The 27,016-nt window shown below is 39.2% G+C and overlaps 1 protein-coding gene across 2 annotated transcripts; it reads right to left on the bottom strand.

The window, feature by feature from the left end:
- Positions 1-11,904: 11,904 nt before the first annotated feature.
- Positions 11,905-26,457, bottom strand: fmr1 (fragile X messenger ribonucleoprotein 1). 2 transcript variants are annotated; one of them, XR_009649351.1, is made up of 16 exons: positions 26,116-26,457; positions 25,067-25,119; positions 24,689-24,782; positions 24,521-24,592; positions 24,215-24,363; positions 23,769-23,862; positions 23,561-23,677; positions 20,374-20,544; positions 20,196-20,274; positions 19,533-19,645; positions 19,243-19,329; positions 18,783-18,984; positions 17,935-18,126; positions 17,434-17,504; positions 17,005-17,074; positions 15,203-15,340 (listed from the first exon to the last, which is right to left on the bottom strand). XR_009649351.1 is itself a non-coding variant. In XM_060884670.1 (15 exons), exons 1-15 carry the CDS (start codon positions 26,164-26,166, stop codon positions 15,173-15,175), a joined length of 1,713 nt encoding a protein of 570 aa, XP_060740653.1. In that variant the 5' UTR covers positions 26,167-26,455; the 3' UTR covers positions 11,905-15,172. The 2 variants fall into 2 exon arrangements, 1 of the variants encoding a protein (XP_060740653.1); XM_060884670.1 differs by lacking the exon at positions 17,005-17,074 and having other exon boundaries at positions 11,905-15,340; positions 26,116-26,455.
- Positions 26,458-27,016: the final 559 nt, after the last annotated feature.

Genomic DNA, 27,016 nt, shown 5'->3' with positions numbered 1-27,016 from the left:
ATATATTAAGCACATTAAGGACTATCAAGTCAAGTCAAATAAAGTCAAGAAGCTTTTATTGTCATTTTAACCATATATAGCTGTTGCAGTACACAGTGTAATGAGACAACATTTCTCCAGGATTGTGGTGCTACATAAAACAAAGACAGGGCTAATGACTTAGTAAGTAAGTCCTAGCCACATAAATCCTGTTGTTGATAGAAAGAAAAATGACATGAAGACATGCTTTACAATGATTTTAGCATGAATAATAAAGACTTTCTCATGCACGATGTTAAGCAGAATTCCTCCAGTTTTTCCAAAATGGTGATTTATTATTAAAAATATTCATCATTTTTCCAGCAAACAATATAGTCTGGAAAGATAACGCTTTGGTTGCTAGGCAACATCACAAGTAAATATTTGAGTATTCTATAAACAATTCTGTTATTTATTTTTTTTTTTTTATTTGATGCAAACCTGATGAATTTATTGCGAACCATACATATGGTGTACATACACATGGTGTAAAAGTGCAGTAGTTACTGTAGGCTTTTCTAATTCAATACAACATTTTTCATTACAAAAGTCCATTCTTTGAAAAATTTACATGAATTTCAAAGTTTCTTAGTATATTGTAGGTCCTCTGTTTGCTTTCGTCCAATGACAGCGTGCACTCAAGCTGCTGTGGACTCCACAAGTGTGTGCGAAACTTTCACGTCAAATCTGTTGGTTTCTTCTGAACACATGCTACAACAGAAGAGATTATATTATTCGACATGAGGAAAATGTGACCTTTAGTGCAAAGCAGTTAACACGATTCATATCATAAATTTGCTCACATTTAAACAGAGACCTAGATATAGGGCAGAACATTAAATAGAAAAAAAAAGCGTAAATAAACGTAAAGAAATAACATAAATGTTCAATTCAAGATATTTCAATTCAATGCTCAATTCAAGATATTGAGCGTTTACTTTATTAATCGTTAATATTTTAGAATTCTAAATTCTACAGAACTTTTGTTCCCTTTCAAATTTTTATAATAGACTCAAAGTTATGGACCTTAAATCGTGTACTGGGAATTTTACAAAAAAGTCAACTACATATCTTATATATATATATATATATATATATATATATATATATATATATATATATATATATATATATATATACAATTATATATTATAATTGTAAAAAAAAAAAAATAAGACAAGTTGCCATTATTTAGTGTTTTGAATATGTTTTAGTTATTTTAGAAGACCTTTAGTCTAAAAATTTAGAACATCAGTGAAAAATAATATTAATAAAACCTCAGACCCCCTGCTTATATAGTACCACAAGCTCGCCTGGGGACGATGAAGCACGTTTCGAGAACCGCGGCTCTAATTAAAGCACTTTTTACCCTGTCCGTGATAGGCAAAATGTAAACAAGCAAAAATCACGCTTCATATAACTCCATAGTCTTGTTCAGAACTCGGTCTGTTATGGACAGCTCTAATTTCAGAATTACAATGGAAATATTAATCTGGTTATTATTAATAACGACCGTACTGAAGAAAGGAGTGAAAAATTGATATGCTGGATAACATGCAGTGTCACAGAGAACAGATCTCACTGTAGTTGTGGTTTCTAAATTGGTTGCCAGTGCAGATGGAGCTGTATCAGTGCCAAAGACAGTCTGATGGACTGTTGGCGACCTGTGAATTAGCAATGAGTCACTCTAGATAAAGAGGAACCAAGAGAACAACTTGTTTGTATGTGTCTTTTTGTGGAATGAGCTGCATATAACAATATTGGTTAAATCTTAAATTTTGCTCTCAGGTAAGACCATTGACTATGGACTTGTATTCAGAGTCTGAGATACTACAGGCTTGTATACAGAGTCTGAGATACTAGGAGCTTGTATTCAAATTCTGATATACTATGGGCTTGTATTCAGAGTCTGAGATAATATGGGCTTGTGGGCAGAGTCTGAGATAACGTGTTTGTTGGCAGAGTCTGAGATAATATGTGTTTGTTGGAAGAGTCTGAGATATTATGGACTTGTATTCAGAGTCTGAGATAATATGGGCTTGTGAGCAGTGACTGAGATAATATGTGTTTGTTGGCAGAGTCTGAGATAATATGGGCTTGTGGGCAGAGTCTGAGATAACATGGACTTGTATTCAGAGTCTAAAATACTATGGGCTTGTGGGCAGAGTCTGAGATAACGTGTTTATTGGCAGTATCTGAGATAATATGTGTTTGTTGGCAGAGTCTGAGATACTATGGACTTGTATTCAGAGTCTAAAATACTATGGGCTTGTGGGCAGAGTCTGAGATAATATGGGCTTGTGGGCAGAGTCTGAGATACTATGGGCTTGTGGGCAGAGTCTGAGATAATATGGGCTTGTGGGCAGGGTCTGAGATACTATGGGCTTGTATTCAGAGTCTAAAATACTGTGGGCTTGTGAGCAGAGTCTGAGATAATATGGGCTTGTATTCAGAGTCTAAAATAATATGGGCTTGTGGGCAGAGTCTGAGATACTATGGGCTTGTGGGCAGAGTCTGAGATAATATGGGCTTGTGGGCAGGGTCTGAGATACTATGGGCTTGTGGGCAGAGTCTGAGATAATATGGGCTTGTGGGCAGGGTCTGAGATACTATGGGCTTGTGAGCAGAGTCTGAGATAATATGGGCTTGTGGGCAGGGTCTGAGATACTATGGGCTTGTGAGCAGAGTCTGAGATAACATGGGCTTGTGGGCAGGGTCTGAGATAATATGGGCTTGTGAGCAGAGTCTGAGATAACATGGGCTTGTGGGCAGGGTTTGAGATAATATGGGCTTGTGGGCAGAGTCTGAGATAATATGGGCTTGTGGGCAGAGTCTGAGATAATATGGGCTTGTGGGCAGAGTCTGAGATAATATGGGCTTGTGGGCAGGTTCTGAGATACTATGGGCTTGTGGGCAGAGTCTGAGATAATATGGGCTTGTGGGCAGAGTCTGACACTAAAATGCCAAACTTAAGTCAATATTTACGGAGGGAAAGTTAGACATATTCATAATTGGGTTCTGCATGTGATTTGTGCTTAGGACAAAATTTTGGAGGGTGGTCAATAAAAGCCATGCAAATCATTAAATTCTTACTTATATTAGTCAGCAAGTGAAATACATATATAATCATAGGCCAATTCTACCCACACTTCCTATTTGTTAACAGGAATAATCGCAGCATGAAAAACACCTGGGATGAAATCTACGTAAACAAACAAATAGTTAACTCACTTTTATTGATTAGATTCTGTAGTTTTTTGTTTTTGTATACAGTGAACATTCCCAGAAAAAATAATGGATATTAATAGCGAAATAAAACTATTTAACATGAATATACAAATCAATGTGAGCTAGCTAGCTAGACAGCTAACATGTTATAACGTGAGTCTAGCATTTATTTCTGCTAACGGAGCAAAAATAAACAGAATATTTAACCATAAAGTGTTTTATGACATGATATTAATTTCAAATTTCAAAAACTATACTTTATATTTAATATTAAATTAACTTGTGTACTGTACCTAAGCACAGTCATGATGTGATATTGCTTTTATTCAGCAATTCTACAAATTAGGGTTGTGAGAATGGTATTAACCCTTGAATATGTAGCATGCAAAAGATTTTTTAAAAACTAAATTTTATTTATTTAGTAAATATAAATATTACAAGAAATGAAGCAGAAATAACAAGACTTCATTTGTGTACATAAAGAAGTCCTCAAAACCTAACGGGAAAGTATTTACACACTTTATATGCATACATTATATGCATAATTGGGCAGCGTAAAGCATAAATAGTGGTTACTATCAGCATGACATTTTCCATGTTTCTCATTAAATGCTGCTGGTGGGAACACCACCTTAAACAACTTTCACATTCTGAGCTCATTTTCCATCTCCATCAAGAGTAAAAGTTAAGTAAGTCGCCCGAATGACGTCATTCACTTTCTTAAAACAGAACTGTGGATTTAACCCGCACCATCGAAATGAATGACATAATAGCAGATAAAGAAAGCTGATGACCTGGTCAAGGAGAATTCCTTAGTGAGCAGTCGGGTTTCAGAGAGAGAGAGAGAGAGAGAGAGAGAGAGAGAGAGAGAGAGAGAGAGAGAGAGAGAGAGAGAGAGCGAGATCGATCACAATGGCAAGGCAGAGGACAGTTAAAGACCAATCAACAGCTGTCGCTTACAACAAACAGCCACGAGGGTCAAAAGAGCTGCCGGAATGCGTGACACACAAACCTCTCTTTGATCTAGTGAGATAATTGACCATACACGCAGAAAGACACGTTTCCCAAAGATCTGCCTAAATGCTACACAAATACCGCATGTCCCCTAGCTCTTTGTTGAAAATAAGATGGTTAGAGTTACACTTTGTCATGACACGTGTTTGGTGCATTCATTAATTTTCACTAGAATCTGGAACACACTGAGAGCTCTAGATTATTTTTTATCTATTAGCAGATTCATCTGATGCAGTTAAAGATGGAGTATGTAATTTTGATATTCCGCTAAGGCTATTTTATTTAAAAAAAAAGAACCAAATTCAAACATAATTTCAGTGTTCTTTTAAAAGCCATTTAGTTGTTAATAGTTAGCTTTAGCTCTATAGGGTCTAACAAATAAAAGTCATGCTTGCATTGTTTCCTCTAAAGCCATTAAGTTTTCCATCAGGATCGAAGAACCTGCAGTTAAAGGTGCAGTAACAGATTTTGATAGTTAGCTAAACTGAAATGCAATATTCAAACAAATACGGCTAATATTTCAGTGCTCAATTTAGTCATTACGACTTCCATTAGCATCTGAGAATCTGAGGATCTTGCAATTAAAGGTGTAATACAGCATGTGATTTTGAAAGTTTGCTAAAGCTAGTTGTTTTGAGTTTAAAATCCTGCAGTTAAAGTTGTAGTAAGTGATTTTTAGACGTTAGCTATAACTGTTTTCAAATGTAAAGTACTAACAAATAGAGCACACACTTGTGTTTCCTCAAAAACTATTAGGATTGTTTCCATCAGTATCTCAGAACTTGCAGTTAAAGGTGTAGTAAGTGATTCTGATAGTCAGCTAAAGGTCATAAAAAAGGTCGCATCTCAGTCAGTACACATCACTAGTTCACTAGTCAGGCACTTGATCGGGGAAGCAGCCATTTTAATGGCTGTCTCTCTATTTCTCTCTCAATCAGAGACATTGCAAGTGTGGGGCTTTCGGGGCTTAAGCCTCTCATGTGCTGTCAAAAGCCCCTGATCTTTTTAAGACTGAAAACATTTTACACTACAAAAAATGTACAAGAACTACCAGTAAAAGAAACACGTCTGTCCTTTAGCGCTAATTTTACACGTTTATTCAGCTCTACCGTTCCAGAACAGAACAGTACGTATTCCGGTGTGTAGGTGGCACTGTTATTAGTATAGGATAATGGACAGTCGTCAATCATTCATTCATTCATTCATTCATTCATTGTAAGAGTTGTTAAGGTAATAATAATGACACTGTTCCGCCAAATTTAAGTTTGAATGTCGGTTTGTATTTCTGATTAAATTTAATAACTTTAATCAATAAAATGTTGGTTACACTATAAATATATTAACACGTCCCTGCTCTCAGTCACTAAATCCTTTAGTGCACTGTACCCACAGTATAATCCAAAAAAAAGGGTCAATCACTGATCCTACCTTTGATATGCTCTTAAATACTACGCTCTTCTGTATATGACTTGTTTATTCTACAATGCGTTCTTTAATTCAGATTCAGATACGAATACAAGACTCCGAAATAGCAGAAATAATATTCGTTCCCTAGATTCTTCTGCTTTAAATGGGCCTTTTGTATTTTTTCCACCCCAATCACTGATGCATCGCTTGTCGTGCTGATAGCAGCCGGGTGAGATCCACAAATCACACACTTCGTGTCACATCTCCGCGTAGATAAAAGCTGCGTTCGCCGTCATTGTTCCACCTTCAAAGCGATAGACTCTCGGCTCTCTCAGACTTCACCGTCTCATTAAGAGGACGAGACTTCATACTCATCAAAATGCATTAGGAAAAAAACAAATTGATAAAAGAGCATAAATTGACTTGGGACAACACTGCCATGCGTTCTGGGAGTTGTGTTTTATGCCCTAATGACTCCTATCGTTCATTATTTGCCAGAGAAAGCACAAAAAAAAATCAATAATTTAATTTCACTTTTGAATTAAGTAAACTAACAGAGGTTAGTCTCGCAGTTTTTAGACATTAAATCTTCCTGTCTTATCCATCTGGATTAGCTTTCATTATAAACAGGACGAGTGGCCGCTACACACTGTGCGTCATCTCTAAATGTGACGCAGCCTGGCAGGTAACATGGTCTGTGTAACGCTAATTAATACCGTGCCACAAAAATAATGAGCCTTTCCCATGTTCATTAATTGTGATTTATAGTGAGAGAAAGAAATGGGTTTGAGAAATCTCTAGGATCTTGGCGAGTTGTAGGCTGTTCCCTTTCCAAAGGCTGGATAAATCATTTTTCATTGGAGATACGTGATATTGACACATCCTCGAGGCTATTAGGTCGGCTCTGTGTGAGTGCAGCTTAACATAGATTAAAGAACAAGCTTGCAGTGGATTTTAGCTGATTCCAGGGTGCAAGGCAAATTTTCTGATGTAAATTTGAACATTATTTAACATTAGCGCATTGTTTCAGCTCATTCACTTCATCTGTAGATAACCAACTTTTTTTTTTAATGAAGAAAATTAACCAAGAAAAATGTAAAATTGTTGATTGAAGGAAAAAATTGTTAATAATTAACAATAATTTTAAAGAACTTTTATGAAAGGAGACTCCAGTGTCAGTGATTAAGATTTTTCAATAAAGTCTACAGGACAAATGACTTTACTGTTTAATTGCATATTTTATATTGATTTATTTTTATTTTATTACTACTTTAGAGGAGGAAAATGACCACTTCTTGTTGCTATAACGTGAGTGATAACAGGAACTATAAACCTAACTATTCTTCTTTCGGGTCATTAGTCTGCATGTTTAATTTGACACAGGTTATAATATGAATGTCCTTCCTGATGCGACAGTCCCCAGATTCTCCAGGCTTGGGACCGGCGTTGGAATTCCAGTGTCTTCGGGCTGGTTACTTGGCATGAGAATCAAACCTGAGCCATGGCAGTTAGAGCACCGAAGCGTAACCAATAGACCTCCAGGGATCCAAACATCAAACTTTAAATGGTTAAAAAAAAATGACATGTTCATTCATTCATTCATTCATCTTCTACCGCTTATCCGAACTACCTCGGGTCACGGGGAGCCTGTGCCTATCTCAGGCGTCATCGGGCATCAAGGCAGGATACACCCTGGACGGAGTGCCAACCCATCGCAGGGCACACACACACACACACTCATTCACTCACGCAATCACACACTAGGGACAATTTTCCAGAGATGCCAATCAACCTACCATGCATGTCTTTGGACCGGGGGAGGAAACCGGAGTACCCGGAGGAAACCCCCGAGGCACAGGGAGAACATGCAAACTCCACACACACAAGGCGGAGGCGGGAATCGAACCCCGACCCTGGAGGTGTGAGGCGAACGTGCTAACCACTAAGCCACCGTGCCCCCTAAGTGACATGTTTGTCAATAAATTTAAGTTGTAATAATTTGCAAGTTACTGTTGACAGGAATAAAGAAAATATCCACCTTGGGGCTGGTAACAGTACCTTTGTTTCATCACGCCACTCCAATTAGTTTCCAATTACAGCATGCCACCAAGTTAGTTAGTTAGTTAGTTGTTCATTCATTCATTCATTCATTCATTCATTCATACATACAATCCCACCTAAGAAGAGTAGTTTTACTGGGCAAAGTGAGAGGAAATGAAACTTGGTGTCAGTCTTAAAAACAGTCTTCCACAGTTCTCAGCTTCTACATAGAACGTTATCTGACAGAGAGTCATTTGTGCAGTGGTGGCTCAAGTGGTTAAGGTGTCAGGTTGTTTATTGGATGATTGGGGTTTAAGCCCCAGCACTGTCACTGGTGGACCCTTGAGCAAGGCCCTTAATCTGCTCTACTCTAGGGGTGCTGTGTCATGGCTGCCCCTTCACTCTGACCCCAACCTCTAAAGTTGGGATATGGAAAGAATGAATGTAACAAAAATAATTTTTTTATGGTCTTATCTGGACTTTTTTCAAAAACAGATGAGCAAGGGTTAAAGGGTTTTAAGGGTTAAAATGGCCTTTTCTCAGGGGACCAGCAGCTTGGAGGACCTGGGGGATTTGAACTCACAACTTTCCAAGCAGCAGTCCAATGTCATTACCACTAAGCTATCATTTTCAGCTACAGTGTGGTACTTGAGACTGTGAAACGAATTAGTAAAATTACCACAGCTAGTAACCCCCAGAGGTATTATGGTTATGAATGAAATAAAAATGAGGAAATGGGGAAACGAAGGGGGGCTTGTCTGTTTATCGTACACCATATGATCCGAAGAGGTAAATGAATTATTTTCACTATAGCATAATTATTTCTTTCGCTGCACCATAAACGTAGCTGAAAGCTCAGCCAGTAAGTCAGTCACTTTGGCAGGTCTGAGCTGTAATGAACATAGCTCATGTGTCATTGTGTATACTAATTAAATAGTACTCCAGGCACAGTTTTAAGTGTTGCCATTAATTTCACATGCATTCGTTAATGACCGCACAGGAGGGGGAGAGAAAGAGAGACAGGGTTCATAAGTATTGCTTTAAATGAACCACCTAAGTACACTTTATGACAGAATTGTGGAAAAGAAACATTGTGTTTGCTTCAGGTAGAAAAAAAATATAATAAAAATCTAGGTCAACCTATCCGACGTGTCCGGTCGATGGCGGGTGAAATTCTAAAGCGACTGAGTGGAGAGAGTTTTGTTTTTCTGGTAATTGGCCTATTCCACCTGCAGGAAGTCCAGGAGGGATGGATTTGTGTCAGAGCTAGTGAAAATCCAATGACGGGACATGCTGAGTTGTGTTCTGCTGAGACTTGGGAGAAGCAGAAACTTGATCGACCGCTACAAAGCAAATGCTCCTCAATCAATGGGTTTAATACTGGACCTTCAGTAAGCAGCGGATTGGATATGGTGATGTTACTCCTACTGTATATGTTTCAACAAATATGTGGTTAGTTTATATACACACACTGGCCAGAGAAACACATGTAATCCTGCTCATTGCATGCAGTTATGACTAGGGATGCACCGATCTGATATTTTGGATCTGTATCGACGCCGATCCAAGCATTTTGAGTGGATCGGGTATCAGTGGTGCGTGACCGATCCAAATCCGATACCCATAATGAACAGCAAACATCATAGACTATCTCTTGAACTTCTAAGAAAAATACACTTATATAGTAAATTGCATTAACATATATATAAAATATATGTTATTGCATTAACATATATATATAAAATAAATATAATAAATTTTATAGGAAATATGTTGCACAACCGCCTGCGACAGACAGGCAGGTTTAGCAGGTACACTTTCCATTTACCTCAGCGCGGTAAACATGTCGCTCATTTGGAAGTATTTTACGCTTGATTCAGGAGAGAGTAGCACTGCAAATTGTAAGGTCTGTAAAGCCAAAGTTTCAAGAGGTGGATGTAGTATTTCGAATTACACTCACTCTCATTCATTTTCTACCGCTTATCCGAACTACCTCGGGTCACGGGGAGCCTGTGCCTCTCTCAGGCGTCATCGGGCATCAAGGCAGGATACACCCTGGACGGAGTGCCAACCCATCACAGGGCACACACACACACACACTCTCAATCACTCACACACTACGGACAATTTTCCAGAGATGCCAATCAACCTACCATGCATGTCTTTGGACCGGGGAGGAAACCGGAGTACCCGGAGGAAACCCCCGAGGCACGGGGAGAACATGCAAACTCCACACACACAAGGTGGAGGCGGGAATCGAACCCCCAACCCTGGAGGTGTGAGGCGAACGTGCTAACCACTAAGCCACCGTGCCCCCCCATTTCGAATTACAATACGACAAATTTAATCAAGCATCTTCAGAAGCATCATGCAAAAGAACACATGGAGTTTGCGTGAGTTAAGCGGAAAAAAGGTGATCCTTCAAAGCAGATGACCCTGATGGATTTAATTCAATAATTGCAGTATATATGGTTTAGATTGTTATACCACTAACTGTTAAAAGTACTGTTTGCTACTGCATTAATACTTTTTTAAGGTTTCTTGTGTTTTCATTTTTCATCCAGTAATGGCCATTTTTGTATTTCTTTACCAGAAACAAATAAATCTTAATAACTAAATGAGTTGTATACATTCTTTAGTCATTTTTAAAGGTAGAAAAGAACACAGATATCGGATCGGTATCGGCCGATACTGGAAATCTCTGGTATCGGAATTGGATCGGAAGAGAAAAAGTGGTATCGGTGCATCCCTAGTTATAACCTCAGCCAATCATGTGGCAGCAACTCAATGGACAAACCCAAGACATTAAACATTATAGCATAAGGGAAAAGTGCAATCTAACTCCCATGACTGGTCTTTTGGGCAGGTTTGAGCATTTTATAAAATTCTATAATTTCCTGGGAATTTAACGGAGGATATACACAGGAAGGTGTGAAAAACAATACTGTTCTCTGGAAGGAAATGCCACTGGATCAGCTTGAAATGCTTGAAGCTGACAGGAAGAACACTCACAATTATATTTTACAACCATGGTGAGCAAAAAACATCTCAGAATTGGGTGAATATTGAGGCGGATGGACTCCAGTGGCAAAAGGCCACGTCGGGTTTAATTCCTATAAGCGAAGAACCGGAATCTGAGGCTCAGCAAAACTGGACCTTCGAAGATCGCGTGCGCTTTTTAAATAAATTATTTTGTCACATACACGTTAAAGGAAGAGGGAAATACTTTTCCTCACATTTCCCAGTTTTCTACGAAGCTGGTAGGTCAGAGCATAAAGCAAAGCAGACAAGCTTAAGGGCCTATCAGTGGCAGGGCTTGATCACCCAGCCTTCTTATCAGTAACCCAGCGTCTTAACCGTTGAGTCAGCGCTACTGCAAATGCGATAAATGTAATGTATGGTTAAAATAGAATGTATTGAACCATTTTGGACATGTAAACCCCACCGTCAACAAATACTTTATGGTTGTCCTAAGTGGAGGGTGTTGGTAGTAGCGTGATTTAAAAAAAAAAACATACCAAACCTACTCTGAAATACCAAATAAAGAAAGAAAAAGAAAGAAAGAAATATCCCAGCCACTTACACACCAGTCGTTTTGTCGAATAAATTAATTAAGAACAACAAAAAAAAAAAACCCTCAACCATATCCTCACTCCCCTCCATCAGATAAAACCAAACAAAAAAGATAACCGAATCAGGAAAGCTATCAAATACAAAGCTATCAAATACAAATACATATCTAATACATATACATATAATTTACTAATACATATACAAATACATAAATATCAAATACAAAGCTATCAAATACAAAGCTTTCGATCTTGAACACTTTGCTATGCTCTGAAACTTACCGATGTTAAACAAGGAGACTATTTACATTTATAAATAATGCATAACGGTAAATGATCTTTTCTTATAAGTCTGAGCGCACATCTTCTAGTCAATCGGATTTGAGATTTATTTACTATTTTCAGATTAGTAATTATAGTTAGAATAGAAATAAATATAGCCACGTTTACAATAAGCTGCTAAGCAAAGAATGCCACAGCTGAATAGCGCCATCATGTGGAAATAAAATGTTCATCACAGTAACTCCATCTGGCTCATTTCATCTTTTTCCCCCCTAACATATGGCACGTAAAAGCCGTAGCTCTCGGTTCTGAAGAGTAAAAAAAAAAAACCACGCACTTCAGATTTGCAGAGGAAGATCAACCTTTATTTATTGAAACTGCTTGCATACAAAATATATTGCACTATAACCAAACAAAGTCAACATAAAACCCAGTCTGTCTTGCTATTTATGTACAAAGAAATTCTTACCCAAAGTGCAGTAACATACAAGGTCAATCTACCTTGGTTCAGTATCTACAGTTTTTTTTTCCTGTCTGTTTGATTCTATCTTTTTTTTTTTTCCCGTTTCAATTTATTTTTCACAACAGCCTACAACATGAGCCAGAGATGAAAGTTTCTAAAAATTTTGGTGTATTTGTAAACTCATACACGGTCTTGAAAATAAATAACTAGGAAACAGTCTGTTTGGAAAGATGAAGATTTTTCTTATTATTTTAAGCTTCGCGTTAACAGACCGTCACAAATTGAGCCTTGTATGTGTTTTGCGGCGTAAAGAGACTGAGCAGAAAGTCCTTGATGGCGATCTGTCCGGCGAAAGTGGGCGGGTTCCCTGTTTAACACACCTACTGCTTGTGTTAATTACACTACTACGACTAACATATAGTTGACTAACATAGTTGAACTATTTCAACTACACCTACTATTATTTATTATTGATATAAATGTTATCACTACTACTACCACTACTACTACTAATAATAATAATAATAAATTGAGATGAAGCACAAACAAAAGAAAAGTTATTCTATCTTTCAGCTTTAATTTTTTTTAAATTTATATTACATTTAATAGTAATAATATTAATACGATTTTTACAATAATAATAATAATAATCAAATAATATTTCCATGTACATTGAAAAGGTGAATTACTAGTAGTAGTAGTAAGAACATTAATTGCTATGTTAAAAAAAAAAATAATTTGTCTTCAACAGCTAACTTTAAGCTGTATCGTAAGTGCGTTAGAGAAGCGATACAGTATCTAAACCTGGCTGTTATATAAAGACTGGATTGAGGTGTGCTAAAATAACTTTGCCAGGTCAGGGCTTCACATATTTTGTTACACTATAACGACTGTACACAGTTAGTCTACTGACACACTTTCCCTTACCGCTGAGGCGGTCAGTGCCTTTAAGTCTAGAGAGTTTGGACTTGTGTATGTAGTTTTACCCTTGAAAGTACACACGGTAAATACAGCATACACAGTGTACATTGTCAGTCTGCAAGATTCAGTTAAGTAGCTATAAATGATCTTTAAAAGGTACATGGTGTTTATGCTTCCAGGTGGAAATAAAACGGTGCGAACGGTGAAGTAGCCTTGACAGCATCGCCGCTGCAGCGAGAAGGAAAAGTTCCTTTCTGATGTTGAAGACCTGTATCTAGTAATAGAACAGTGCAGTAGATTTATGATCAGGATCATAGTAGGTGTGTTAAATAAGAGAAAACAGCAGACAGTACTGGATATCTAAGAGTGAGAGCTGGATCTCTTAGTTCATAGCGTTTCCAGTCTCGCTAAATCTCACCCATTTGTGCCGGACAAGTTGTATAAACAGCTCGATTTTTTTTTTTTCAGTGCTTTAGTCTCATCTGTCGCAGGATGTTGAGATTCAGGCAAAATCAGATCGAGATTGTGGTTTAAGCTGCAACGTGTAGGTCTGACTTAACGTCATGGGTAAAGATAGTTCTAGCAGGAAATAGCAGGTATTAACGAACGGTTACTGTTACAGCTGTACAGAGAGGAGAAAGGGACTACTAGGGGTTAGCGTCATAGAAGGTTTAAAAAAAAAAAAAGAAAAGAAAAGAAATAAAGAAATGAAACAAGCCTAAAAAAGGGGGGGGGGGGGGTGTCTGGGTGTGGAACACTCTTCTAAACCTCTAAACTTGTAAAGTAAAGGAAAAAAAAGCACAAGCACGGATCAGGTAACACAGCTTCATAATCAAACTCCATGTCACATCTCCTTCATCTTCCCTCCCTAAGCAAAAAGTACAGCAGAGTAAAAATGAGAAAGTTTGTGATGACGTTACGATAAGAGCGTACACGCGATTTTTCCGCCCCTTGCGTTCCGAGCGTGTATCTTTAAATACGTGTAATCGCGCGGACGTGAAACGCGATTGTGCGCTTGATAGGTTCGGTTGTAACTTCAAAATAACAGCGAGCATGTCATGTACAATACGCTGTTACTGAAAATGAAGCTTTTACAGCAATATCTGATATCAGTGCTTTTTACACCTGAACATGAACGTAGAGTAAACACACGAAGGGGCGACAGGACGTGGCTTAGGATGGATTCCACCTACTCCCTGTGAGCATCGCTTTTAAAGATCGGACTGCGGATACTAGGAAGCCAAAAAAACTAAACTTAAAAAAAAAAAAAAAAAAAAGAATTTGTACAAAATTTAGAAAACAAGACGACTACTGCAGCTAAGGATGGTTCGCTAAAAAGCTAACGGGTCTCATTTAAATTCATCAAAATACCTTACAAATGAAATATATCCATATAATCACATCAAGTGGTCGACTGATTACTTCGTCACCTGGGACGAGCTCACGGTTACATGATCCGAATGGGGGAAGGAAAAAAAGAAAAGAAAAAAAAAAAAAAAAAAAAACAAGTTGAAGAGTTGCCCTTTAGAGATGTACCAAAAACATCACATGTGAAGTACTGTACATGCACCATGGTTTATTTTCACTGACTGGCTAAGATTAAGCAGAATCCATGTCGTCTTCCCTGATTTAAATATCCAAATTCAGAAACTATCCCACTAGTTAAAGGCACAGATCATCTAGGAATATGTCTACTTGTCTATTTTGTATTTTTTTTATTTTATTTTTTTGTAAGCAGTGTGGCTGGAACCTCACATTATGATGGGCTCTATTATAACAAGACACCAAACAGTAGATGGGGGGAAAGAAAAAAAAACTGCCACAAGAGATGGCACAGGTATTTTAATCAAATCCGTTGTCCCCCCGATGTGAACAAAAACCAAACACACACACACTTTTTAATACACCCAGAGCTTTGTTAGTTGCCTAGAAAGTCGATTACAAAACTTTCGATTCAGAGACCGACACCTCTAATCAATGCAGACTACAAAATTCAGAGACAGCAGAGACGTCTTTGTTTAGTTCCCCCTTAGCGGTTACAAAATGTGCTTGATGTCATGTTTTAGTTGTGGGTTGTTTTTTTTGTTTGTTTGTTTGTTTGTTTGTTTTTCTTAAGCCCTACTGACCTGGTTCTCTTTGGCCTAATGTGTCTCTAATGAAAGAAGCTTCTGGAACGGTGAAGTTGTTTGGGAGATTAGACAGGGGGGGTGGGGTGGGGGATTTTCAATTACGACACGCCGTTCATGACGACCTGGCTGTCTTGTCCTTCCTGCTTCTCTTTCTTTATCCCTCGCTCCTTGACGCTCCTCTGTCGGGTGCCGGTAGAGTCTCCGCTGGGCCCCTGAGGGCCTCGGCTGGCGAGGACGCTCCTCTCGTTATTGCTGTCGACGCGAATCTGAAGAGGTAAAAGTCAGGAGTCGATCACGGATGATATCGTGTGGGATTAATTAGCAAAGTTATAAAACATATTTATTTTGGCACGTCCTTTTCCGGGCCTGTCTGTCCCACCAAAAGACATTACAGTGATGCCTCGAGATACGAGTTTAATTCGTTCCGTGACCTTGCTCGTATCTCAAATTGCTCGTATCTCAAAACAATTTTCCCCGTTTAAATTAATTGAAATCCTATTAATCCGTTCCAGCTCGCAAAATTCCACTCCAGTTGTTTTGTTTATGTGTTTTGAATATGAAAAATGTACAGTACCTGTATATATAAATGACAAATATTGTATAAAAACATACAGTAATAAAAGAGAATGTTAAAAAAATAAACTGGTTTTACTTTACGGAAGATGCGCACGGAGGTTGAGGGAGGAGTAAACAGGCGGAGGAGTTAGGAGGAATTACACTTTCACTTTCGTTCACTTACTCGCTACTGTACACTCTTAATGCTACTTTACACGTAAATGGAACTTAACTAAACTTCACTAAAATTAACGAATTTAACTGAAATTCTCTTAACTTAACTGAACTTAATTGCTACAATTTCTGTTTTCTTTACATTAATTTTGCTTAATTTTCTTCATCGCTTTTCTCTTCACTTGTTTTTGCCTTTTTTGTCACTCTTTCCTCACTAACATCTGCCGGTCGTTTTAATAAAAACCTGTCCGGTCGGGATATCAGATGCGGTGTAGTCGCACAAGTTCAAATTTTTTAACGGATCCAACGCTTAAAACGGATCCGAAAATTACGCAGTGCCTTTGCGACTCTCCATAGGAAATGAATGACTTCCGGTTTATCGGCCGTCGTTTGTCCTGTGCAGTGGAAAGGCGGCTTTACATGTGTGCATAGGTGTGCGTGTGTGTGCAGTTTAATCTGAATATTGTGGATTTTGCTTGATTTCTGATTACGAGACTGTTTATTCAATAGGAAAAGGAAGAGACGAAGCTGAACTCAAGCAGCAAAAAGCTCATCTAAGGAATCCTCTGATGTCATGGCTCACATTCAGCATTCTCACTGACACGTTGACGAAGCCTCATGTGCCGGATGTGTGTACGTGTGTCTTGTTAGGGATCTCTGTTTCGGCGGCGGCGGCGGCTCGGATGCTCGTATCTCAAAAATTTGCTCGTATCTTAAGGCAAAAATTTGGTCGAATCACAGCTCGTATCTCAAAAAATTCGTATGTCAGAGCACTCGTATCTCGAGGCATCACTGTATTTCATCTGATCAGTGTCAAGCTGAAAGACTTTCCTTATGGGTTATATTTTAGAATGCAGCGAAATAATGTCCAGAGGAAAAGCTGTAAATTTACACACACGACAGACTGGAATACTGACATGCTGCAAAATTATACAGACACTTAATGATGGATGATGCAGATACGCTGTAAAAAAAATAAATAAAAATAAATAAATAAAATCCTGTATCCTGTCCTAATAGGGCTATTTGTTTTTCACATTAACACAGAAGGAATAACACGCTTCTCGTATTTTTCTCGTTTACAGGAAAAGAAATCAACGAGCTGGTGTAATGCAGCCTGACAAAGCAGTATTACTTCTACTTCCCTGTTAATAAGTATAGTTTATTCCTGTCATATTCCAGAAATCACAGTTGTCCTCACCACAGAGCTGAAAGTCCAAGACGTGGAGCTGGACGTGATCTAATCTCCTCCTCCGTCTATGAGACTAAGCCTTACCCAAACACGACAGGAAACAAAACACTTAACACACTCACGCACCCTGACCAACTGGTGCACGAGTAGAAAGAAAGGGGCTAGATCAGATCTAATTCCAGTGCACGGACTTAAATACTTTTAGAGTTACATTTAAGGCTAATGAACATCCATGAAGCAAGTTTCTGTTATTACTTATGCTATAGCAGTTTTAGCAAATTGTACACATGAACACGCGATGATCCGAACAGAATCAGAAGAGCTTTTTTTTTTTTTTTTTTTTTTTTAAATATATATCGAACCCATGCAGACTTAACAGAGCTAAGCTGAAATAAGCAAAGCTAATCATTGTCACTGGTGTTTATAGTAAATGGCAACCTGTAGTGAATCCTCCTGCAGCCTCGGCTTGGAGTTCCGGGGACGAGACTCGCTCCAGTGCACGTCCTCGCCTGATTAAACACAATATAACATTAATACAGTATACGTATGAACACCGTGAATAACTGTTTCATGCGTCTTTTCGTTAATGTTGTGTATCGCAGCACTACTGAAGGCTTGCTTCTGATTGGTTCGGCGGTGTTCGTGTAGCTTTCTCTGACAACAACATTCTAATAAGTGTGCTTTTCTATAGCAATTACTTACAAAGTGATTTATTTGCTGTTTGACATTTTTCTTTTCACGCTCAGACAGGATGTGATGTTATTGGTAAACAACCAACATCTTCATTGTAAGAGTGACATCAAAAAAACCTGTGTGTTCTAATCCTTACTTATGACTGTTCTCTGTTATTAGAGATATCGGAAATACATTTGAGATGCTAAAGACAATCTACTGAATCAATGAGAGATAATAGAAGCATTCTAGAAATGTAAGTATTACCTTTGTAACCTCCTCCTCCTCTTCCCCGCCCCCCTCGGCCCCGGCCGCCACCGCTACCCCTCTTTCGTCCGTCTGGGACTCGTTTGGGGTATCCCATAGACTCTTCATCGGTGGGAGCCAGAGACCAGTCGCTCAACTCATCTCTGTGGTCTGATTCAGTCTCGGATGCGTTGGATGCTTCTGAATTGGTGCCTTGAGAAATAAATTCAGGGGGGGAACAAAAATTAAACCGATCAGAATGTAAAGGAAAGCTTGAACTGTCTATACTAGATTAGCGCGACAGCATTCATACAAAATGTCAAGCAACTAAACATCATCGACCTTAATCATTAAAACATGCACTAGGGCTTATTATGTGAATATTTTATAGCAAAGAACCCAATTAAAGGCATTTTAACAGCCAAGTAAAAATGTCACGCAACTATAATTGGTGTTAAAATGTATTTATGCTCCTCGAGCTACAGTAGGTTTTATTCTGCGTAAGCATTTAATCCAACAATCCACTTAAAAACTGAAAGGGATTAAAATGTAATGCTATGCAACTCAAGGTTGTCAGAAGGAATTTACAGTCCGATATATAATTCTTTATGAACTCCTTGTTGAGGGAAGAATTAATACGCGTGCGTTATCATTGTCTAATTAAAATACAAGAGCCAATCACACTCCAGTAAACAAATTTCAGCCATAAGACGCTGGCACACAGGGAACTGATGCCTCAAGAACGTTTTAATATCCAAATATACTCTATTTCTTCCTGAGGGTAGAAATATTTAGACTGCTATCTAAGAGCGTCTTTTAAAACGGCCGTTTTACAAATATTAAAAAGCAAAAAGAGAGCGCATGTGCACCTGATGCAAACGTAGGCCCTCGTCTTCCTCGCCCCCCGCGACCGAAAGGTTTGCCCCCTCGGGGATGCCCCATTCCGTTATCAGAGTTGAACGGTTTTTCCTTCTCTGGTCGCCCTGACGGAGCTCTGGGGCCGCCGCCGCCGCCGATTTGACGTAGCTGCTCGTCGATCTGCAGCCTCTCCATCCGCAACTGATCCACCTCCTGCATACCAAAATAAAAGAAAATAAAACACTTTATGTTCAGATATACTTTAATAAACTTAAACATATATTATTTTTGCCCTTTTTTTTTTTAAAAAGTCATTTTTAAGTCTGGTGTGTCAACACATTGCTTGGGCAGCACAGTCACTACACAGATGAACTGGATCAAGAACTGGTTCTAGTGTGATGCTTCAGCTCCAGAATGCGAGTTAATGGGGGGGAAGAAAAAAAAAAACAACGTAAAGAGAGGAAGGCTTACCTTGAGATAGTTGAGATGGTAGTCGAGCAGTAGGCGTGCGTTTGAGATGCTTTCTTTTGTCCCGACGAACACGAATGGCACCATGCCCTTTAGTCAGGCAGAATTCAGTCGAGTGTTACATGTGAGAAAAAGAACGATTCTAAAAAGAACGACTCTTCGTTCTACTTCTCGCAGCATATCTACTAAATAAACACATCCATTTCACATCAACAGAGGTCGGCGTCCTTCCGTTTCCGATTTATACCGTCTGTCCCTGTCTGTGTGTGGCGGGCCAAAAAACACATACTGACCTCTTCCAATGGAGACTGTTTCTTCTCGTTTTCCGGTTCCACTCTGACTCGGACCACTCCGGATTTATCCACGACCTCCTGAATCAGCTTCCCGCTCTTCCCGATGACTTTTCCTAGCGGAAGAACAAAAGATACGGTACATAAACCGACTAAACGACACACTGGAGAGAAAAAAAAACCCAAAACAAAACAAAAGGCAGACTATTTGAGGGACAGCTAACGAAACTTTCCCTCAAAAAAAAAGATACCTTATGCTCTTATGCAGCACTTTTCTAATCAAAAAATATAATAACCTTTCCTGTGCTTTACTGATATTCTTAACTGATATAAGGTCAATTACATACTTGCTTCCTACAATCTACAATTAATCCAGAATTCTACAATCAAACAGAAATGTTAATTAGTTTGTTGATGCTAATTATTCTTTTTTTTAACTTTTGCACAAGAGTAATGACTTTTGGAAGTTTTGGTGCCGTTTCCTAAGAACCACTTGATAATTTAACTTCCATTGCAAGGTTGTAACAAGCAGCTCCTTTAAAGCAGCACACATTCTAAGTGCAATAATCTAAACAGAAAAACAATTACATCAAGCCACATTTTAGCTAGTATAAACACGTCTACTGCACATCATGCATATGGACATTTCAACATTTTTTCCTTTACCTACTAAATTCCTAGGCACCCTAATAACATCCTCGGAAAACTCCAGGTAGCTTCTGGCTTTGCGCACGGCATCCTGGTCCTGCAATCACACACACACACACACACAATTACAGATCAAATCATCATGCTTGGATCGTCGTCGTCACATAGCCTCGTGAAAGCAGGCTTGGCGGCGTACCTCTCCGTAGATGTGAAAGGTGCACGTTTCCTCATCGAGGTCGATGTTGGTGACTCCGGGAACTTTGCGGGCCTGTTGGATGTTGGCTCCGTGTGTGCCAATAGCCAGACCCATCAGATCGTCACGCACCACAAACTGCTCGTGGAACCTTGACGCTAACTGTCGAGAGCTCTGGAGAATAGAGCATGTTCCGGGTTTATACAATTGATCTTTTTTTTTCAACCTTTTATTGCATTTTTTTTTCCTTTTAGGAACAACAAAGTAAAAAAAATATATATACTTGAAAAACAAACAAAAAAAAAAAGTCCATGACTGTGACCTGTTTCTACAGTCATCATCTGGTCATTGATAAATATGGAAAAGATAAGAAAGCAATGCCCAAAATCTGGAAGGTGTGCCATAAGAAAGCCCCTTTTCTTTTCCTCCATCCAAAGCAAAGTGCCTGGAGTTTACTAGTGCCCCTTTTCCACCGAGGCAGTTTGAGTGCTGGTTCTGAGCCAGAGCCTAAGAGTTCTTTCTTTCTTTTTCGACCGCCAAAGCACCGGCTCTGTACCAGGAAAAGTGGTTCTTAAGTAGAACCAAAACATTGCCGGTCTAGACTTGTGTCAGGAGCTGTGGGCGGGGCTACTGTGAGATAATGTACCTTAAGTAGGGGCTGCGAGCAGGGCTACTGTTAACACATTTGATAATGTACCTTAAGTATACTAATGTTTAAAACACTTTTACTTTACCGCAATATGATCAATTATCAGCACACATGATAGTATGTAGCTACATGCTAAGGCTACCTTTTTTCTGTTAATGATAATGTTCATAATGTTATGTATTTTCTCGATTACAACCTTTATACAAATTACATGGAGCTGCACGTACACGTTGGATTCGCCGCGTTTGGCTGCTAATGTAGGTTCACAAAGCCGTGAACATTAACAGTAAAGCAACATCCGCCATTGTTGATGTTGAGTTTGACGCTGCTGCGCTAACGTTGCTGTGTAACGTGACACGTATACAGTGACGTCAGACTCGGCTCTGTGATGCTCTCTAACCGATGGAAAGGCAAACCGGTTCTTAGAAGACTTTCAGACTTAGACTTTCAACCAGCACCAGCACTAGCTCTGGACCAGCACCCGGTTCTTTCTGATGGAAAAGGGGTAAAATACAGCAGAGTATCTGTGATGTGGCACTCTTGATTTCCTGAATGTCCTCGAACCTTGTTCAGATCCATGGTGTACCAGCAAATTTGATAAAATTGCATCCAAATCCTCACAAAAATACCCAGAGTGTCAAACTTTTGACATGGCCCAGTTCCGTCTCGGTGCCCTGACCTAAAACCTGCTGAACATCCATGCTGAAAAAGAGCTGAGGAGAAAAATCCTCCAGAGAGGAAGTTGGAGTGTTTGTGTATTGAGGAATGGTCTCAAATTTCTTAGCCTGGATTCTCCAATCTCATCAAGGATTACATGAGAGTGTGTTGCACAAAGAACTAAAATGCTTTGACGTTCAATTAGAAGAAAGAATGTTGTTGTATGTTCATATGGGATTCAATCCAATATCAAAAAAGATATTGAAGCCCTTTTATGCATCTTTAGGAAGGGTGTCAATAATTCTGGAGCTGTACTAAAAACAGACCAATGTCTGGAGAGCTATTTTAGCATTCTTCAGAGATGATCTGTTTTAGCTGTTCTTTGCTGTAGGGCTTGTGTTGCTTGACCTTTCTCTTCAAAATACCCCGAAGGTGCTCTACTGGATTCGAGTCGGGCGACATGTGTTTTCACTTTTTTTCCACCCTTCTTTAGACACTCTTGCGTGATTTTGACTGTGTGCTTTGGATCGGTTTCATGCTGAAATATTCATCTTCTGCCAAACTTCTGGAGACTGGGTGTCATCTTCAGAGCCTGCATTTTGGTATAACCACAGACATTCATGGTACTATCTAAAAATGTCATCTCCCCAAACACTCATGCAGCCTGATATCATCACACACTCACCACCGTGCCTCACTGTCAGAACTACGCATTCATGATGGTAATCCTGGCCAGGATCACGTCAAACATGCTGTACTCCATAAACCCTGAGGGGAACAAGCTGACCAAAGAATGTGCTCCCAATACTCAGGCTTCTTTCTGTGTTCTTGTGTAAAGTTTGAGCTTGCGATTTTGTGCCGAAGATCGAGCAAGGCCTTTTTTTTTTCTTGGACGCCGTTCAGAGGTGGAGGTAACTCAACGTCCTTCCCGGTGTCTTATTTCCTGTGATAAACCTTGTACAACAGCTGGGTTGTGTAAGTAATGCACTCTTGATCTTCCTGTATCCTTTTCCATCTTTATGAAGCTTCACCAATTATCCATTCTTTTTATTTCCTCTTGCTGTTGTCAATGTGGAGCAATGATGCGGATATGCAGTCAGACAACCCATAGGTTCAGTAGTAAGAAAGCTCTGACTGGGAATCTATCCCGGTCCACGGCAACGAGAGCACCGGTCCTGCCGATAGACCACCAGGAGACCACCAAAAACGTATGTTTATTTGATCAAATTTAAAAATCAACATATATCGCATACATACCGACGCTGTTACTTTTTCCCACCTGCATCGATTTGAAGGGGGTTAAAACCTTTACAGCACTCTGAATTTGTATAAGAATTACGGTTCCTCACTGTTTAGTTCGTTTAAATAAAATAATCTAACCTATAATTGTGTTTGTAATGTTTGTGGTTAAGAATAAGAACGTTCTGGAACGCATTTAAAGTTAAGGAACCTATTCTGGGAACAAATCAATCTCAATGAAAAGGGTTTAATGATTATGGGGTGGTCCAATCTTTAATATTACATGATCGAGAAAACACTTCTGGAGCAAGTCGTTGCTCTAACGTTACTCTAACCCTGTGCACCAGCATGGATGCCCGTTCTGCCTCGATTTAAACAGGAGTGCAGTGAAGCCGGGGTCTGGAATGCGACAGCTGTGCATCCGTACAACATATGAGATAGAGAAACCCTCTTGCTCTTGTTAAATATAGACTCTCAAGTGCCACACCGCAGATTTCCAGGCCACAATCCCATCATTACTTTACACGCTCCACTCCCAAGCTGAAGGAACAGATTTAGCAGCTAGATTCTATTGCGCTGTAGTTGAACAGGCAGAACGGACAGAGTGAGTGGAACGCAGGATGATATGCGTACTGGTGGACGTACCTCCAGCTGCCTACTGGCCTCTTCGTTCCTTTGCATGAGGGACATTTTGGTGCGAAGGCTCCTGAAGTGCATGTCCGTCAGCATGGTCGCTCGTTTGGTGGTCACCTCGTTGACTGACTGGAATGCAACAAAAGGACATTAAAGGAAAAAATATGCCGAGATATAAATAAGGAAATGACTAAATGCTGATTCGGTTCTTTTGACTCACCAGAATGACCAGCTGCTTCTTATCGGAGTCATACGTGACGTTGAACGCACCCACAGCTTTTTTGAAATCTTTGTGAGCCGAGTCTTTTGCGCAGCTGTAGACGTGAAATAAAAAAAATAAAAAAAAAATGAACACACCACTTATCCAACTTGACTCATCTACAGTGCGATTAATCTTTAACATCACCATAAGCAATTAAAAAGGAATTCATTAGATAAGTAGATAAATCATAATCCTACTAAAACAGCAGCCTGAAAATTAGAAGTTATTATGCCCCACTGCAGTATAAATCCCCCCTTTTCCCCCAGGTTTTGTTCAAAATATATGCTTGTTATCAATATAGAAATGGAGATATTAGAGAAAGCACCTTAAATGCATCGTTATTTAAAACAAAAAAACAAAAAACACACAGAATAAGCCTCATGTAAGTGTATTTCAGCACATACATCTGTCGCAGGTCTTCAGGAACGTCCAGTCGGATTTTCAGGAAGGAGTTCTTTGTAGTGGCTTTGTTTGGGTTCACGGGCCGCAGCCTCTCTAACGTGACAATCTCGTTGAGCGTGGCATCACAGGCGGCGTACTCGATGACGTAAAACTGTAAAATACAGAGCCGAAAATTATTAATCCGTGTTTGCATACAGATAAACAAAGGAACTCTGAAAAGATGAGCTTCCCTCCTGTAATGTAGAACCTGTCACTCAAGACCGGCATGATTTCTTTGAATTCTAAACTATGCAAAAATCTTCTCTCACCTCCCCTTTTACCATGCGCACTTTGGCTAGCCACCAGCCGCACGGTTCCTTGTCGTTAGCCCTGGAGTACACCTTCGAACCAAACCAGGAGAGATGAGTTAATTCAAACAGGCAAAACAGGATGCTCGGCATGCTGTGGGATTTTTTTCCCCCCTCCATAGCACGTACCTCAACCTCATCACTCTCAGTGATCTCTTTCTGAACCCCGGCAGGAGGAGGAAACCGCATGTCACTAAAAGGGATCTGTCGCTCTGGCTGCCAACTGCAATATTGAATAGTGAGCAAAAACATTTACAGTTGCTTTATCAGAAATTCCAGAAAACGCCTGTATTGGTATTCAATTGCACAAGTACGGTTACACACCATGAGTCATGCAAATAAAATCATTGTGTCAGGATTCAGTGTCTATTACTCACTAAAAGTAAACACATGTATTACTACAACATATAATTTGGACATTGCACCTAATTAAAAAATTCTTTTAAGATAAATATAGATCTTCAGTATGTCATATTTATTGTGGAAGTGTCACGGGACGATACTCACTTGTTTTCAAATGTCACAGTGACCGTGTTCTCTTGCACATCCTTCACGGAAGCCTGAGGATCGGAACAGTCATTTATCCATCAGTAATATTTTTCCATATCAACATATAAAAATGCAGCACATTCCTTTCACAAAGGTCTGGAAAATACATTGCTTTTAAAAAAACGCTCCGGCATTTTACTTTTGATTTGGTTTTGAATTTGTACCAGATCAGGATATTCAAAAATGTGTTAAACAACATCAGTCTCTAGTCTTCTGAGATCGTTTTATCACACCCGAAGCTGTTTGAACAACACTATTTTAAGGAAAAGAACTTAGCAGCTTATTTCTGGGCCAGAAAACTTTACAAACCTGAGCACGGAACTGAAAAATAACACGACCCCCATTGAACAAAAACACCATTTATAGATGCACTGCATACATCCATCAACAAAAAGGTCCAGTCAGTGTTTTGTACGTACAGACAAGATTTATAGATAAACTACCAATTAAAATAGGAACAGAAATCACTTCTAAACGTCCAGAAGAACTAAACAGCACCTTTAAACGGTCTCTGATGTGTTTACAATGATAACACACACAAAGATACAGTTTATAACACAGTTTTATTCCTGACAGTTTAAAGGAAGATGTGAACAACAAAAACACAAACAAAACACGAGGAGAGAAACAGAAAGCAAATCCCAATTTGTGTATCTGAAGAGTGAAAGCTATTAAATCTGTAATCCAGCACGTACGAGCCTAATAAACATGATACACAACCAACAAGCCCAGCGTTTACTTTTACACTTCTTATTTAATCAGGAGTCCATAGAGCTGAATGTTAGAGTCATTCAGCGTCTCAGGATGAATATGAGAGAGAGAAAGGCCTCTGTATGAAGCTGCAAGAAGGGCGGCAGCTCAATCCGAGCCGTGAACACGGACACCTCGGGCCTAGATACAGGCCCCATGAACCGAGAGCTAACGCGGACACTGAACACTGTGCACAATATAAACACGGATAGATTCGTAAACACGGATGTTAGACAGCGTCACAGAGAGAAACCCACCTTGTAAAAAGCCCCGTTTGCGCCTCTGACTTCCACCGCTAGCTCCTCCATGACGCCGATTATACACACTGTTACACACACACACACACACACACACACACACACACACACACACACACACACACACACACACACACACACACACACACACACACACACACACACAACGTTTGTCGCACTTCCTTCTCTGCTAATCACAACAGCCTCCTGTTACTGTTTAACGTTGCTGTGCGTCGACGTTTTCGCCAAAATGAAAACGAAACATAAACCGAGCGGTTAGCATTAGCATTAGCATTAGCGTTAGCAGTAGCATAGGCGCAGCAGCTGCGCGTGAACGCGTTGATGTAAACACACACACACAGGAGAGGCTCCCCTTTTACCCGAGTCACGTGACCGAGTTGTGCGTTCTTACGGCTGGATTCCCCGGATGATAAAAATAATAATAAAGATAATAATAATAATAATAATAATAATAACAACAATAATAATAAAAAAATTATATTAAGAATAATAATAATAATAATAATAATAATAATAATAATAATAATAATAATAATATAATGATGATGATAACATCAACAATAATAATAATAATAATAATAATGATGATGATGATGATGATGATGATGATAATACACAAGGAGCTGAAAGCTTCAGATTGCAAACGTGAAGAAGAATTTAATTCCAACATACATTTAGATGAACGGTGTAATTTTCTCCTGTAAAAACTATATAGCGCATTTTCTTTATATTCCACTTTAATTATATATAAATTTATACCAAAAAAATGCACTATCGCACCCAGAATCCCATAGAAAATTCAACCAATTACAGAGGCGACAAGTCTAAGAGTCCCGCCTCCATCGCGCTGATTAGTCCGTTTTAACACTAATGTTTAATT

Source organism: Tachysurus vachellii, chromosome 13 (assembly GCF_030014155.1).
Source record: "Tachysurus vachellii isolate PV-2020 chromosome 13, HZAU_Pvac_v1, whole genome shotgun sequence".
NCBI lineage: Eukaryota > Metazoa > Chordata > Actinopteri > Siluriformes > Bagridae > Tachysurus > Tachysurus vachellii.
Note: the sequence above shows the minus strand (reverse complement) of the source record. Positions and strands in the feature narration are given on the sequence as shown.